The 15734-nt window shown below is 48.9% G+C and overlaps 1 protein-coding gene across 1 annotated transcript; it reads right to left on the bottom strand.

Moving 5' to 3' along the window:
• Positions 1-233: 233 nt before the first annotated feature.
• On the bottom strand, positions 234-11178 carry MCM2 (minichromosome maintenance complex component 2). Its single transcript, XM_054387608.1, has 16 exons — positions 11173-11178; positions 10855-11042; positions 10092-10267; positions 9185-9448; positions 7934-8153; positions 7435-7642; positions 6635-6769; positions 6261-6452; positions 5061-5154; positions 4302-4552; positions 3923-4049; positions 3610-3722; positions 3255-3497; positions 2264-2446; positions 1224-1379; positions 234-344 (listed from the first exon to the last, which is right to left on the bottom strand). The coding sequence occupies exons 1-16, from the start codon at positions 11176-11178 to the stop codon at positions 234-236; spliced, it is 2667 nt and encodes an 888-aa protein (XP_054243583.1).
• Between the last annotated feature and the right edge of the window lie 4556 nt (positions 11179-15734).

Below are 15734 nucleotides of genomic sequence, written 5' to 3'. Positions count from 1 at the left end.
CAAAATAGTGAAGGAAGTTGCTAAACAGACTTGGCTGGGCATTTAACTACTTAACTCTGTTCTATTTACAAGGTCTTCAGCAGCTCAGCACTCCCTTAATCCATAAGGCACAAAGCAAGCATTAGAACTTGCAACTTAGTCCCTCTGGATTGTGATCTCTGTAGTGCTCCTGGGAGGGCTGCAAGAGGGAGGTCTCATCTCACAGGAGCATGTGGCAATTTCCACTGTCAGCCTCAGAACTGCTGGACAATCAGCTTCCGCCTCACATCCCGGCTGAACCTGTTCATCTTGAACACTTCACTGTCGAAGAAGGCAGAGAGGTTGTGGATGTTGATCTGCCGAGCCTGGGATGAGGAGGAGGGAAGGGAGAGGTAATGTTTCTTTAAAACAAGTGAGAACTACATGGTTTTCCGTGGCAGAGGCTGCACAAAATTTGGCAGTCAGCAATCTCTGCCCTGCTCAGTGGGAACCAGAACTGCAGCAGCAAAGGAGACTGCAGGTCAGGAGGAAAGGAGCATTGGCAGAGCTGAGCTGAGCAAAGAGAGGATGCTGACTCAGCATCTGCCTGCTCTCAGCTTGTCCTTTTACTTCCATTAGAGATGTAATATAGCTACTATCCAAAAGCCCTAATACCTCACCCAGTGGGAGACAGTGCTGCAGGAGACCTCTGACTACAGGTGGTCACAATGAAGCACCAAGCTGGTACCTCTGGAAGCAGTTACTCTGCACATTTGATAGAATGAACAGGAATCAAATACTGCTTTAGAGCCAAGCAAGGTCAATTCTACCTTATACGGAAAGGTAGAATGGACAAGGATGAAGATGCATTGAGGAGGATGAGTATGAGCCTCAGGAGGGATTGGAAAAGTTTTTACAAGCAGAGACTTTTCTGCTCATTGCTTCTTCCAGTTCAGGTGCCAGGGAACTTGTGTCCTCATTCCCTGACAAAGCACCAGCTGTACTGCAGGATTTACCACTCCAACCCCAAAGCTTTACAGGGATGCATGAGAACTGAGGGGAAGAATATGGTGGTCTCAGAGAAGAGAGCAGCAGGGACAGAAGAGACAGTCCTGACTCTGGGTTAAACTGATTAACACCATTTTTTCCTCTGATACCCTAACTCAGCAAGGGAAGTTACAAGCCTTAGAACATCTCTGGTTCTGAGGGTACAGACAGAGAGCAGGAACAAAACCCAGAGAAGGCTTGTTATGATAAGCCCATACCTTATCCACCAGGTCCTTCTCTGGGACTTCTATGGTGTCCTGCTGGGCCCCATAGCGGTTTCTCTGGTACATCACCTGCTCTGCAACCAGCTGCTTCAGGATGAACAGCAGCAGCTCATTGTTGTCTCGCTTGAATGAAAGGTAGCGGGAGAACGTCTGGGAAGGAGGACGAGATCAGTCAAGAGGGTCAGGAAACATCTGACACACAGCAGTCTCCCATGCCCAACATCAAACAACATCTGTGTGAAAGACATGACACTCCCCTGCCTGCTGCTCTTACATCCATTAAAAAATCTCTTGTGGAGGCTCATCGCCAGCCCTGAAGCCTCCTGGGGCTGGCAATGCACTACTGTGGAGGTGTGCTGCCCACAGGGAAAATAGCTGTGGGAGGGCTGGCCCTGGGGAAGGCACAGAGCAGCTTCCCTTAACCCAGACTGCCCTGTGCCTCCCCAGCAGATGCTCACACTTGGCTGGCTGGCTGCAGCCAAAGAGAGAGGCCATGAGCTGTCCAGACTAAGGGCAGACATTTGGAGTGGATAAATGCCAGGCTATGGCCAGCCAAGAGTTTTTTGGAGCCAGCCCCTGCAACTGAGAGAAAAGGGCAGCCTGTGCACTAAAACACAGTGAGTGCTGCCCCTGTGCTTAACCATCCAGTGAGGATCCCAATCAAAAACATGAAGAAACTAACTGCCTGCCTGGGCTTGATCACCTGGCAGCAGCAGCAGTGGGAGTCCTGTGCCAAAATAGCAGGGAAGGCATCAGAAAGAAAGAGCAGTGTGGCCATGCTTTAGATACAGAGGCTCGGGGCATGCTTCCTTCTCACCCTCAACAAAAACATCATTCCACCACAGACGAAAGAAAGGCAGTCACGTATGGCTGCCTCCAGACTCACTGCATGGGCTCAGCACCTGAATCTGCACAACAGACTCCTGCAGAGCCTGGAAGAATCTCTTCCCACGGCCAGGGCAGTGCAAGGAAGCCACAGTAGAACCCTCGGGGTCTAGGGTGCAGCTCCAGCCCTTGTCTCGGTCGGTGCCCACCTTGCGCATGCTCCGCATGACGCTGAACTTCTGTGTGTCGATGAAGCTCTCCAGCATCACCCGAATGGCCATGTTGACATCGTCCTCCACCACGTAGTCTCGCAGGTGCATGCGGGCGTGGGCCTCAGCCATCCGGATCATGGACTCGATGTGACGCACGGTAATGGGGATGCTGCCGGTAGCCTAAGCGGGGGAAGGAGGAAGCAGCTCCTTAACAAACAGCATAAGGCATGGGGCAAGGCAGATGGGTTCTGGCCCAGGAAGTCTACTCCACACTGCAGGGAGCTGCTTCTGGCCTTTGAGGACTCTCAAGCTAAGGAGGCTCTGCCACCTGCTGGCATGTTCTGTGCAAAGGGATACAAGCTCCCACATTCAACCTTTTAATTCAGCAGGGGGCGAGGGGATGCTACCTGAGGTTCGTCTTTGCCACTGTTTAGTGCTTTTCCACAAACAGCAATCCCATTTCCTCCAGCAACTTTTAGGAGGACTTCAAGAAACAAAATAACAATTAACAAAGAAAAGATAATAGTTTTCCCAAGCTCCAAAAATCTCCTTCTGACCTCAGCGAATTCCTCTTCCACTTGGAGAGCACGAAACAACCCTGACACACCGCATGGTCAAAAGAGAAAGGCATTTATATACTGGACAGTTCCCGGTAATGTGCCAGGAGCTTATGGGTCTGAGTCAATGTGAACGTCTCCTATGGGCCTGCCAGACTGGGTGACAACGAAAGGACTTCACCACGGCAGGCACTAACTAGTGCATGTGTCCAAGTCCATCAGTCTGCCGATCACCAACAGGCAAGATTCTGCACTTACATGAAGAATCATCTGTTCAGCAGACACTGCAGGATCTGTCTGTCTCTCACAAAACAGTGGCACAGACTTTTGTGACAGGAATGGCAAGAATGTGTCAACATACCCTGGAGCAGTCTCAGCCTGCTTTGCAGTCTAGATACATATTGCTTCCCCATCTTCCTCAGTAATCTCACCATAGACTCTTTCCTGAGGTCACTGTACATCCTGGCCACCTTGTCCTGGTCCATTTGGTTGAGTTTGGGGTGGACCTTCTCTTTGGCGTAGGTGATGTATTTCCTTAGGATCTCCTGGGGAATAGGTTCAACCCCATATGTGTTGGGAAGAATAACCTCACTGGTGTCCCCATTCACTGCCTCCTTGCTACCTGGGTGGTGCTTGATGTGGCTGCCAACAACAAACCGGGCAAGCATTTCATCCTACAAGAGAGCAGTGGACTAAGAGATACTGAAGACACTCACTGGACAGCAAAACTCAGCAGTCAGCTGCAACTGAGCATCTCAACAGCAGCATCACAAGCTCAGATTGTACCTGCACAGGGTCCACTGTGTCTCTCACCACGCAGAGGATATCAAATCGAGAGATGATGGGCTCTGTCAGGTCTACGTTCTCCGAGAAAGTCAACGATGGGTCATACCGTCCCCCTAAAGCACAGAAACATGTCTCCAAGTCAAACACAGGCTCCAAGGCTAAAGCTTTGAGGCAAGCACAGACCTTCTGCACAGAGACTTTACTGCTCACTTGAACTGGAGAAACCAAGCAAGGGGAAGCTGCAGCACAGTTCTTATGAGAGCAGGACTCATGCTGGAGGAATGAGATAGTCCTGTGGTCTGTCAGCACTTACCTATGGGATTGGCAGCAGCAATAACAGTGCAGCGGGCTTGCAAGGATGTGACAATGCCTGCTTTGGAGATGGAGATGCTTTGCTGCTCCATGGCTTCATGGATGCTGGTCCTATCTTGATCATTCATCTATGAGAAAGCAAGAATGAATTAAAGTGAGTCTATTTCTGTACCCATTGCCCAACACACCAAGAAGAATCAGCTCCTGATGCTCTGAAAAAGTAGCAAACTGCAACATAGACTGGTAGGAGCCTAAGCAAACCACACAAATCTCAGTCAGCTGGGAGATGGCACCATGAGTTATCATGTCTCCTCATCACAGAGGTTACAGCCAGTCCCTCTACAGCTAATCCTTCTCACAGAAATGAAGTTAGGCCTCACCTTGTCAAATTCATCAATCAGGCAGACACCTCTGTCAGCCAGCACAAGGGCTCCTGCCTCCAAAGTCCACTCCTTGCTGACTGGGTGTCTCTGGACATAGGCTGTGAGACCCACAGCCGAAGCACCCTGGCCAGTGGTGAAGATTGCTCTGCTGGATGCCTTCTCTACGTATTTAAGAAACTGGGATTTTGCAGTACCAGGGTCCCCGCACAGAAGCACATTGATGTCACCACGGACTTTGTGTTTGCCACCTACAACAGTAAGGGGAGAGATACGTTGGCAGCTTGATAGCAATCCTGCCCTGAACACCACAAAGCTGAAGGGAAGGCAAAGAGTAGGCAGAGAGACCACTTTACAGGGAAGCTGAAGGAAAGTCAGCTTTGGAGGTGGTCACATGTAAACCAGCATGTCTAACCTTGCTAAATGCACCTAAGAAGGAGCTGAAAACAAAAGGACTCCAAAATGTCAAACCTCTGAAGGGGCATTAAAACATGACCTCCCAGAGGAGCAGGAATAAGAATAAGAAGGTGCCCAGGTTTGCAGCAGGAACTGTTTTCAGTCTAGAGCTTCTACTGTCACACCACAACGTTTAGCATGATAAAAGCAGCTCCTTCCATCACAGATACCCCTCAGTTACCTTGTCTGTCACCAAGACACACAGACAACTCTAACCACTTTCACTGCAATACTGCAGACAAACCCAGAACGATTTCCTTTCAACTGAGTGAAGCAGCTCCAAATGACACAAGTGACACCCACCTGGGTTTTTGGGCTCTCCACCGAAGAGAGCTAAAGCCAAGCCTCTCTTGATATCTTCATGCCCATAAATAGATGGGGCAATGCTGGCAAAAATCTGAAAGAAAAACAGGAGGAGTTGTCCAGGGAATACCACTTGCCAGTCTGGGCAGCATTCGGCATGAAAATCAGCAAGAGGCTTTATCTATGGTTGCTTTAACATACTGCTGTCTTTGGAGAGCTTTTTATTATCCACAGTGAGGGGGATTTTTCCAAGGTAGCTACCTACCCAGAGTCCCTAAAAGTTCTTTACAAAAAATGGTGCTGTTGGGGCATGGCAGATTGTGTAGTCTGGCACTGGAAGCTGCTGCCACTGCCTCTACACTCCTGTTGTGCACAAACCACATCACAGAGGCTGTTATCAGCTACTGCAAAGCTGGAGACCTTGATCTGAGACTTAACTCACTGCACATGGTAGTGGTTGGATAGGCCATGCCACAGATGAATTGTTATCATGGTCAAATACTAACAACAACTGGCTTCTTTTCTCAAGGCTATTCTGTCAATACTGGAGACTACGAATGTTCAAACAGTCCTGGCTCAATTGAAGCAGCTCCACCAACTGGGAACAGCAGTCAAAATAAAAAGAGTAGGGCCAAAGCAAGATAAGAAAGTCCCTTTATTACACAGAGCTTAAACCCAAATGAGGTTGAACATGCACTAATCCAAGAGCTTTGTTCTTTCAAGTACTGGATTCAGACTTAGCATGCAAAGAGAAGCAATGCTAAGATCTCTACCATAGCTTAAGCTAAGTAATAACATCCCCTTAAGAGGATTGGAGATGGAAGCACTGGCCCCTCCGAACGCTTCCCCTTCAAGACATAGGGAGAAAAGCCAATGATCAGATATAAGCAGTATCTGAGTGTCTCTCTCCTGTCCTCCAGCCCTGTTGTGATGTGGAAGACTCAGAAAAGTAAGGGGAGAAACAGAAAATATTACCCCCAAAAATACAAGGATATCTTCTTATTTACTTCCCTCCTATAACTCACTCTCATCAACAGCTGTCAGAGAGCTACAGAAGACCATTCAGAGGGGACTGAGATTGCTAAAAGTTTCTTTAACAACTATTTAGACACCTGACACCTTTCAACACTTTGGGATCCAGCTGCCAAGTGATTAGCAGGCTATCAGCAGGAACAGAAGGAAAGTCTGAGGCTGGCTCACCTTCTCAGCAATTTGCTCATCCTTGGACAGACCCATAATGACTTTCACATCTTCATCAGTCAGTTCTCCAACGGCCAGCTTGTTGTCCTTCTTGGCGATGTGGTTGGCTAGGATCACAGTGGCGAACACTGGGAACCCATTGGCAGTGTTCAAGGAGCCGTCATAGTTGTTGTGGTAGATCCCTGTTAGCTCCTAGGAAGCAGGAGATGGTATGTCAGTGCCTGCACAGTGCAAAACGGCCTCTTCTCCATTTTAAGACACCAGTCTGAGAAGTAGCTGCCCACATGCATCTGAGGACAACGCCTCCCCACACACGTTCCTGTGATGTCATTTCCAGGGTTTCAAAATGCTCTTGATATTGACAATGTACTCACAATCTCATCTCCTGGCTTGCAGCTGTCAACCAGATCTGCAAGGAGAATGGCATCCTTGGAGCGGGGCAGCCTGCCAGCAGCTACCTTCCCAGGGCTCTCCTGGATTTTGATGCGCTGGTAGTTCTGATAGACTGTCTGCAGCAGAAAAAGAGAAGTTACCCAGCAAGGCAACAGTACAGCCTATGCCTTTCAAAGGCATCTCACTACAGAATGACCACTCAGAGATTTGCTGTATTTTGGTTAGAAAACTATGGGAGGATGAAGGCTGTGAGGAGCCATTCCAGGGTGTGATAGACAACAACAGGGGCAGTAAAACACTTTGCCACATCTCATCACTGTGTTTCAGCCTCCACAGTGTTTGTCCACCCAAATACTGGAGCAGTTTCTGGGATGAGGATGCTCCACTTGTGATAGTTAAAGCAAAGAACAAAAGTGAGAAGCTCCACATCAAGGCTTTTGTTATTGTCTTCTAGTTTCTTTAGCTGGCAGATCAGGAAATACTGAAATACTGTTTCTGCATTTCTACAATATAAGTGAGTAACTGTGTACCACAGATGATTGTGACAAGATTCAGCCCAAACACTCACAATGACAAAATAAATGACTTTTGGCTGTTAAACTGGGCCAGTTCAGGTCAAGAGCTCAAACAGAGAAAACCTATCTTCACAGCCCCATGGGTATGACACTAGACCTTCCTGCTGACACCAGGCCCTTTCCAAGGCCAGCCTGGGGAGAATAGGCAGCACAGGAGCCTAGGCAGGATAAGCAGATAGCCCCATCCAGGCAAGCACATCTCTTACCTGTTCCATGTTGATTTCAAAGGGGCCAAGAGACTGACATTCTGGACAGGAACCGGGTTTCACCTCCTGGTTCTGGGACTGGAAGAAGGGTCCCAGGACAAAGCTACATTTGCTGCAGTTGTATTTGACCATGCTGAGCTGAGGCAGGACCCCTGTGCAGCTTGTCACTACTCCGCTAGTCCGGATCAACTGATTCAAGTGCAGTTGCCTGAGGAAAGACAGAGAGATGCTGGATGCCTGCAGGACACACAAGGCAGATCACCCTACAGAAATATTCTTACTACAAGGCACAACTTCCACAAGCCTACAAAAAAACAGTTATCAATAGTTTTCTTGAAGGGTTTGTGCTTTATTTTTGGGAACACTGTAAGTTCATCCTTAATCTGACTTTCTTTCTGTAACAAACTCACACATCCTGTTGGACTTATCGAGAGCTTCAGCTTGCAGACCAATTCTCCTGAGCATCCCAAAGCCTGCTGCAGGCAATTCTGCTGCTTACCTGAGCGACCGCAAGTCTTCCACCAGAGGGAGGTGGGAGATGCGGACATGGATCTCCTGGGCAATACGATCGTATTTGGGGTACATGGCCAGCACCACTTCCTTGGCTGCTTCGTCAAAGATCTTCAGCATTTCTGCTGGGGCCTCAGGTAGAAAGTAGGCAAGGACGTGTTCCTGGGCTGCCAGATCCTCATAATTCACTACCAGACTTTCTCTGTTCTCTTAAGAAAAAGATAAGGTGAATTGTATTTTCAACCTGCTCACTCCTCAAGGAGTATGCAGAAGATAGGCAGAGTAGACAAGCCTGTATCCTGCAGGCAGCAGTTTGCAGACACTTATACCTCTCCTGAAAAATGTTAAGGAGTCAACAACTTGAAAATGGGCAGAAAAGTCTTAAAATTTATTTCACTGACAAATTCTTCATCAGTATCAAACTTGTAATTGCTCCTCTTCAGTTCAGCACAGATACTTCCCAGGCTCAGTGTTCTGAGATTCAGAAGCCTCAGTTCAACACACAACTTTCCTATAGACTTCCAGGAAACAGAAATTAATAGTAGTGACAACTATGCTGAAAGGATAGCAAAAACCTTCTGCAGCTGAAGTTCCTGGAAAGGGAGAAGATAAATGCCTTTTATTTCCTATATAAGCTGCATAACACTGACCCTGATTCAAAAGCTTCTGGAGCTTCTGCCTCAACACAAAGACGAAATACAAACAATTGCAGTTGCATGAGATGTTCATAGATGTCACAATTTCTGCTTTTAAAATTTATCAAGGCCAGCTTTAATGATTGCTTCTTCTGGCAGTGCCTGGTCAGAAAACATGGCTCCAATGCTGACTGACATGGTTTTCAAAGTCACAGGGTCTGTTTGGGTCCCCTCACTGGATAATCCAGTTTCCAGTGTGAGAAAGTAACTGGCACAGACAGCAAGCAATTGTTGTCTCTTTCAGATCACAAGCTTGCAGACCACTGTCTGCTGCCCCACATACTCTTTTGCTAGCACTTCTATGATATGAATATTAATGAGTAGCAAACGCCAGAGGCCTTCTAATTAGTCAGCCAGAATCAAAGAAGAGAGTAGACATGTTTCCATTATTCATTTATCTCTGTCAGCATCCGAGTTTCTTAAAGCGCTGATTCAATGTCTGGGACAAACAAGGCAGGCAGAAAAAAATCCACCTATGGACTGAATCACTGCAAAGCACCATGACCTGCATAAAGAGGAGAGAACCTCTAATCACCCAGCTCTACCTTTGCACATGTCGCTGATCCTTTCCTTGAAGACGTTGTGCCCACGGTCATCCACATGGGTCTTCAAGAAGTTCTTGAAACGGTGGTAGATCTCTAGCCGGGGAGCTGCCATGGAAACCCACTCCCTCACCGAATGCCCTTTCATATCTTCCAGATTCTCAATGCTCTCTATCATGTCTTCATCTTCCTCTTCGATGCCATCAGCAGCCCGTTCTGCAAGCCGCCTCTTCCGTGAAGGGCGGTCTTCATCTTCATCATCACTATCTAAGGGTCGGGAGGAAAAGTTGTTAAAGATATTCAAGAATTGGGATTCTCTCTCTCACTCTTTGGCTTAGGCATTGCTAGATTGCACGGGCTGTGGAAGCAAAGAGTTCAGAGCCTGGGATACAACTTAACAACTATCCCAAGCCCAGCCTAAATCCACTTCTAGCTTGGCTTCTACATCTTCCACAATGTAGCTGAAGACTTTACAGAGGAAATTTAACAAGAATTATATGCAATGATATCCAGTTACATCCATTAATACACCAAGGAATGGGCTTCCAAGTGCATCAAGGGCCCTCCAACCTGGCCCAGTAAAGTCTCCATAAGGACACCAGCAAACTCCAGAGCATACACTCAGTAAATACCAAACCCTTGATACAAACCCAGGATCTTGACTTTGTTTCAGCAGTGAACACGTGACCAGAAAAACACATCAAATGAGCTCCTAGGAAGCCCAAATCAAAGAGATCCTGCACTGGGGAACCCACCCACAGAGATTTCACTATGAACCCAAACAGGCTGCAGCCCAAGGGACCTCTGTGCTTCTCTGAGGGTGACAGTCTGTCTTCCCCAAAAGAGGGAAGTTACAATCAATGACATGGGGATCAGCAGCCCACTTGGTTTATAGCCCATCTGCACCTACCGTAGAGCAGCCCCCTTCTCATGCGGCCCATGCCCTGCTCCAGCTCACGGTCTCGCTGCCTCATCACTCGCTCTGCAGCCTCCCGCTGGCTGGCCGTGAGCTCCTCCACATCTTCATCATCCAAGGCCAGGCCCTCTGCTTCATAGACATCCAGCTCAGGGATGGGGCGGTAGTCCCTAGCACACACACAGAGCATCAAATGAGGCCAGGCTCCAGAGAGTGTTTGTCCAGCCTTTCTCTGGCTACTGCTGGGTACGTGTCAGGACAGTTGTTCTGCCTCAAGGCTGGATGTGTTGAGCAAGAAGGCTCTTCATAAGGCAAGATGCCCCAAATACAAAGGGCTCCAGCACCATGGTTATGAATGTCAGCATTCAAGCTTTTGTACTGTAAAGTTCACCAGTAGTAGGCAGGCCTGGATGAGTAAGAAAACGCTAAAATTCACGCATGGAAGAGTAAGGAGATGGGCTGGATGCACATCAAACATCCAGGGAGATCTTGGTTTAACCCACACTGGATCATGATGCCACTTTGCTCGCAGCAAGCAACTTGCTTAGTTGTTCCAGGACACAGATGACACCAGGCCCTGACATTTCTCCACTGTCCAGCAGCTCTTCAGTCCCCTCACCTCAGCTAACAGCACAGCAGGACTGGCTGAGAGCTCCCCTGCACCCAAGTCACTGATGTTGCTGGCTGCACTGGTGTCCAAGTAACAAAACCCCAGACAAAACCCTCCACAGAAGCTGGCTCCCGCCGGTTTCCTTACCTTTCCATCCCTTCTCCGATGAGTTCTTCCCCTTCTTCCTCCTCTTCGGGGAGCCCCTGGGTCCCCAGAAGCCCTTCAGACTCATCCTCGAAGGGAGGCAGGTCCCGGCCCGGGCTGGAGGTAAAGGCATCGCCCCGCCGTGAGCTGCGCACCGGGCTGGTGACCGCCACCTGCGACTCGGAGGAGTCCTGCAAGGACAGGAAAGGGAGGATGACGGAGGGAGCCCGGGCACCCTCCTCCCAGGCGCCGGGCCATGGGGGAAGAGGGGAGACAGTGGTTCCAGGAGCCTCCTCAGCGAGGGCGGCGGTCAGAGGGGGCCGCCATGCTGCGATGAGCCTCTGTTCCGATGCGGGGAAAGAGTTCAGCCCTCCCTGCAAACGGCAACGGCAGCGAACGGGAGAGCGGGGGAAACACAACCTCCGAGCCCGAGGCAGAAGAGCGGAGGGGAAGGGATCCTATCCCCCCGCGGCCCGAGTTTTTTCCGGTGCAGCGCACGTGGAAAAACCTCCCTCGGCATTCCGGGTGTCCCCGGAGAGCGTACTCCCCTCAGCCGCCCCCTCCTTCCCGCCAGATGCCCTCCGGGCCCCACTCGACCACAGTGCCAAGGCTCCCGTGCCGGGGTGTGGAGGGCACGGGATGTGCACCCCGCGGGGCTGGCACCCGCCCCGCTCCGTTGCCCCGGTCCGGCCCGGCAGCTCACCGCCATCACCGCCGCCTCTTCCTGCCGGTCTGGATTCCGCGCGAAAACAGACCCACGTGGTCTGCAAAAGCGCGCGAAACCTCATGAATAATGAACGAGAGCTCGGGGCAGACCACGCCCCGCTATGCAAATATGGAAGAGGCAGGCAGAGGACACGGACATTGTTACCCCCTGGCTTGGCCGCGGGGGTTCGGGCGCCCAGTGGGCAGTAGTGGCCAACTTGGCAAATTTTGTCAATCAACTGGCAAACGTTCGTCTGCGGAGAAGGACTTGGGGCGCTGGTGGGTGAAAAGCTGGACATGAGCCGGCAATGTGCACTCGCAGCCCTGAAGGCCAGGGCAGGAGCCCCAGGGATGGGATTCTGCCCTCTTTGGTGAGACCCTGACTGCAGTGCTGTGTCCAGCTCTGGAGTCCTCAGCACGGGAAAGACATGGACCTCGTCGAGTGGATCCAGAGGAGGTCACAAAAATTATTAGAGGGTGGAACACCTCCACCGTGCAGACAAGCCAAGAGAGCCAGGTTGTTCAGCCTGGAGAAGACTCTGGGGAGACCTTATTGTGACATTTCACTACTTAACAAGCAGATAAGAAAGAAATACAAGAAAGATGGGGACAGTCTTTTTAGCAGGACCTGTTGTGACAGGACGAGGGTGATGGGTTTAAACTAAAAGAGGGGAGATTTTGATTAGATGTAAGGAAGATTTTTTTTTTTTTTTTTTGCAGTGAGGGTGGTGGAACACTGACACAGCTTGTCCAGAGAGATGGTAGATGTCCCATCACATCTCAGGTCGGGTTGGACCGGGCTCTGAACAACTTAGTCTAGTGGATGATGCCCCTGCTCACTGCAGGGACTAGATGACCTTTAAATGTCTCTTTCAACCTGAAGTGTTTTATGATTTGGGCATTTCCCTCTGTGCTTGAGGGGTCCTTTCCTGCCAGGAACCTGAGTTACAAGAGAGATCCTACTGGGAATTCTTGTGTCCATGTTCTCATGTCTGTCTCTTCTGCAACTGAAACCAAGTCTGTTTTGACAGTGTTTGCCACTGACCCATGAGCCACCTGCTTGAACCACCTTTATTCTGCATCACACTGAAACTACAGAAGATAGGAAGGGAGCTCTGACATTTGGGGTTAATTTTGGTGTGACTCCATACATAATAACAGTAACGAGAAGCTAACTGGAGCAGTTCTGAGGAGGAGACACATCTATCTCCCCAGTTGCTTGATGAAGCAAGAAATGCCATTTAGGACAGCAACTGAAAAAGAACACCTGTACCATAGAAAGTAGAAGAGGAATCTAGAGAGACAAAAGATGGAACAGACTAATGTTTGACAAGGAAGTGAACCACTTCCAGTCCAGGCCACAGGCCTTTGCACAGCAGGTGGTTTGGATTTTGGAGACCTGTCTTCTTTGAAGGGTTTCTGACCACTATTTAGTATCAGGCTATTTCTGCTCTTGGCTGCACTCAAGTGTGGGACAGTAACCCTGAAACAGGAGACACCCAAAGCAAAAGTGACTAAAGAGGCAGCTGACAATCAGACCTGAAATGGCTCTTCCAGAAGCCCAACTGGATGATTCAGCCTGGTACGAATACAGCAAAGCAAGAGCACCACGATATAAATAGGAGTGTCTCATCTTCTTTTGTGTGACACATGATGGGGAGCTGGATAATACTTGAGTCAAGCAGGCACAGGGAGCACCCAGAGATACTCCCACCTGTAGGCTACTAGAGGCCATGATGGCTTTGAAAGAAGACAACCCAGGACCTGTGTAAGGTGGTGCTGTCTGACAAGGCCCAGGTGACATGCTGTGATGAAACAGCCTCACCACAGGGTGCCACTGTTTCTCCAGGCACTGGACAGCTGGATGGACAGATAGCTTCTCGGTCTGTCCTTCCCAGAAGGCCATGCACTGTGTCCATTTTTTCACTGCTTTCTTTGCTTCAACTGGGGTGCTCAGTCTCTTTGAGAAGACCTGAGGTTGGGCAGCTAAAACACTAAAATGAGGTGGCCACCATGCATAGGACAGGGCTCCTTCTGCTGCCCTAGAGATGATGCACTGGGGCTGAGATGCAGGCAGGGCTGGACAGCTCACTGGGGTAAACTCAGGTGAGCACCAAACTCCTAACTGTATCAAAACACATCACAAGGATTTTGCAGACTGGTGGCTAACAGCACAGGAGCAGCCCTGGGGACTGAATTCCCCATGAACAGAAGGGAAGAGACACAGGAGTACAGCCCAGATGGTGTCCTGTGGTGCAAACTTATGGCTAATACTAGAATCCAGTAGGTTGGTAGAGCAGCTCTGAAACAAGACACACACATATGTCTCTGCAGTTGTTCAGCACCTAAACAGTAAAGCAGTTTTGGAAGAGAAGTTTTGGATGCCCTGTCAACCAGACTGATCTAATAAAAGCTGAAAGAGTGTTTTAGAGAAATTAAATGTCCTAGAAGAATGGAATTTGGTGATGATATGAGGGTGTAATGCTGTCCTGGAAACCGTGACTGTGCCTTCTGCCTCCAACACCTGCAAGTCAGGTGACCTTATCAAAGGACGGCAGACCGCAGCCAGTACAGCACCAAGTGCCAGCTTTCCTTGGGGCCCTCAGGGTTATACTAAAGTTGGTAAATATCACCTCTTGTCCTGCTTCAGCCTGGCAACACCAAGTGACACAGTGAGGACAAGAGGAATGTGCCACATCATCTTTATGCACTGCATGGAGGAGATGGCACAGAGAGCAGTGGTTCTCAGCTGAAGCGGGAGGATGTGTGCAGTTAGGAGATGGGGTAGTCCTTGGAGGTGGAAGTTATGTTTGCACATGCCATGTTTGGGCTGGAGGGCATGGTTTACAAATAAAGGGAAATATAAGTTTTATGTAAGCAGTGAGGAAGGCAGGATCTAAAGTGCATCTTGCAGTGGCACCCAGCTGCCTTCTGCCTGAGATACAGCTTTTGGATCTTGTGTCACAAGTGCTGGGCTCTGGCCTCAGAGTGAATCAGATGGAAAGAGCAGGTGGATTGGAAAGCAGAATCTCTCCTTCTGACATAGTTATGTGGGAGGTAACATGTTTAATTAGTGCCTGAGGCTACAAGAGAGAAGACATGGAATTTGCTCTTGGCTCTGTTACCAAGGCACTTTTTAGGCAGAAGCACTCCACCTCTCTTTAAACAGAAGTGTCTCTTCTGTAACTCAGAGATGCTGGTGCTTGCTGAGCTTCTGAGCTTGGACCCGTAAATAGAACATGTCAAAATATTGCACCATCTGATTAACTTGAATGGCAGCGTGAGATGAGACAAGCTAAGGACTGGCTACGCCAGATGTCATTGCCAAGGCATGATACCAGTATAAGAACCTGGTTCACCCCAGTGGAAAATCACAGAAATAGGGTTGAGGCAAGCAGCACAGCCTCAGGGTATGTCCCCTTCATGAGGCTTGCTGTAGTGAAGCTCAAAAATGAAACCCAAGAAGAGGATCAAGCAGACTTAAATTGAGAAAGATGTATGCATGCTGTTGACCCAGAACTCTGTGCAGGTACTGTTTGCTAGAGCAGGGAACACAAAGTTGATCAATACAGGGATCTTCTAAAGAGGCATAGGCCCTGTACAGCAAATGTCAGCCTAGCAAAAGCCTTGCGCTCCTATAGAAGCAATCCCTAAAACCCTAGGTGAACCAGATGTAGAAAACCACACCAGAGTTTATCCTCCAGTCCTTGAAATGACTCAGATAACAAGAACTGTTCACAGTCAGACAGCTTTTATTGCTGAGAATAATCTGCTAATGTTTAGACAGTTATTTCCTTTACTTTCCTTTTTAAATCTTGACTAATTCATCTCAGTTACTTCCATGTTTATTATAGTTAAATACTCTTTTCTTGGTGTATTATTTGCACCTCCACGGCATGCTGATTATTTATCATGTTTCCCTTTAGCTGCTATTATCCCAGTCATGCAAGGTTAGTTCAATCAGCTTTAAATTTTCCTTAAAAGCTAACTCTCCCAGTTGTTAATCCTTCTCTCCTGTGGGGACTTGATTATAGGATCGAGGCCATGGAAGATTACTAACTCCCCTGCCTTGTGATCAATAATTTCTATACAGAGGTAGCATAAACCCCTTATTCTCCTCTCCATGGAGGTGTGTGACAATACGAGTACGGGATCACGAGTGTTTGCCATTGGGTGTA

Source organism: Indicator indicator, chromosome 15, assembly GCF_027791375.1.
Source record: "Indicator indicator isolate 239-I01 chromosome 15, UM_Iind_1.1, whole genome shotgun sequence".
Lineage (NCBI taxonomy): Eukaryota > Metazoa > Chordata > Aves > Piciformes > Indicatoridae > Indicator > Indicator indicator.
The sequence above is the reverse complement of the archived record's forward strand: the minus strand, read 5'-3'. Positions and strand labels throughout refer to the sequence as shown.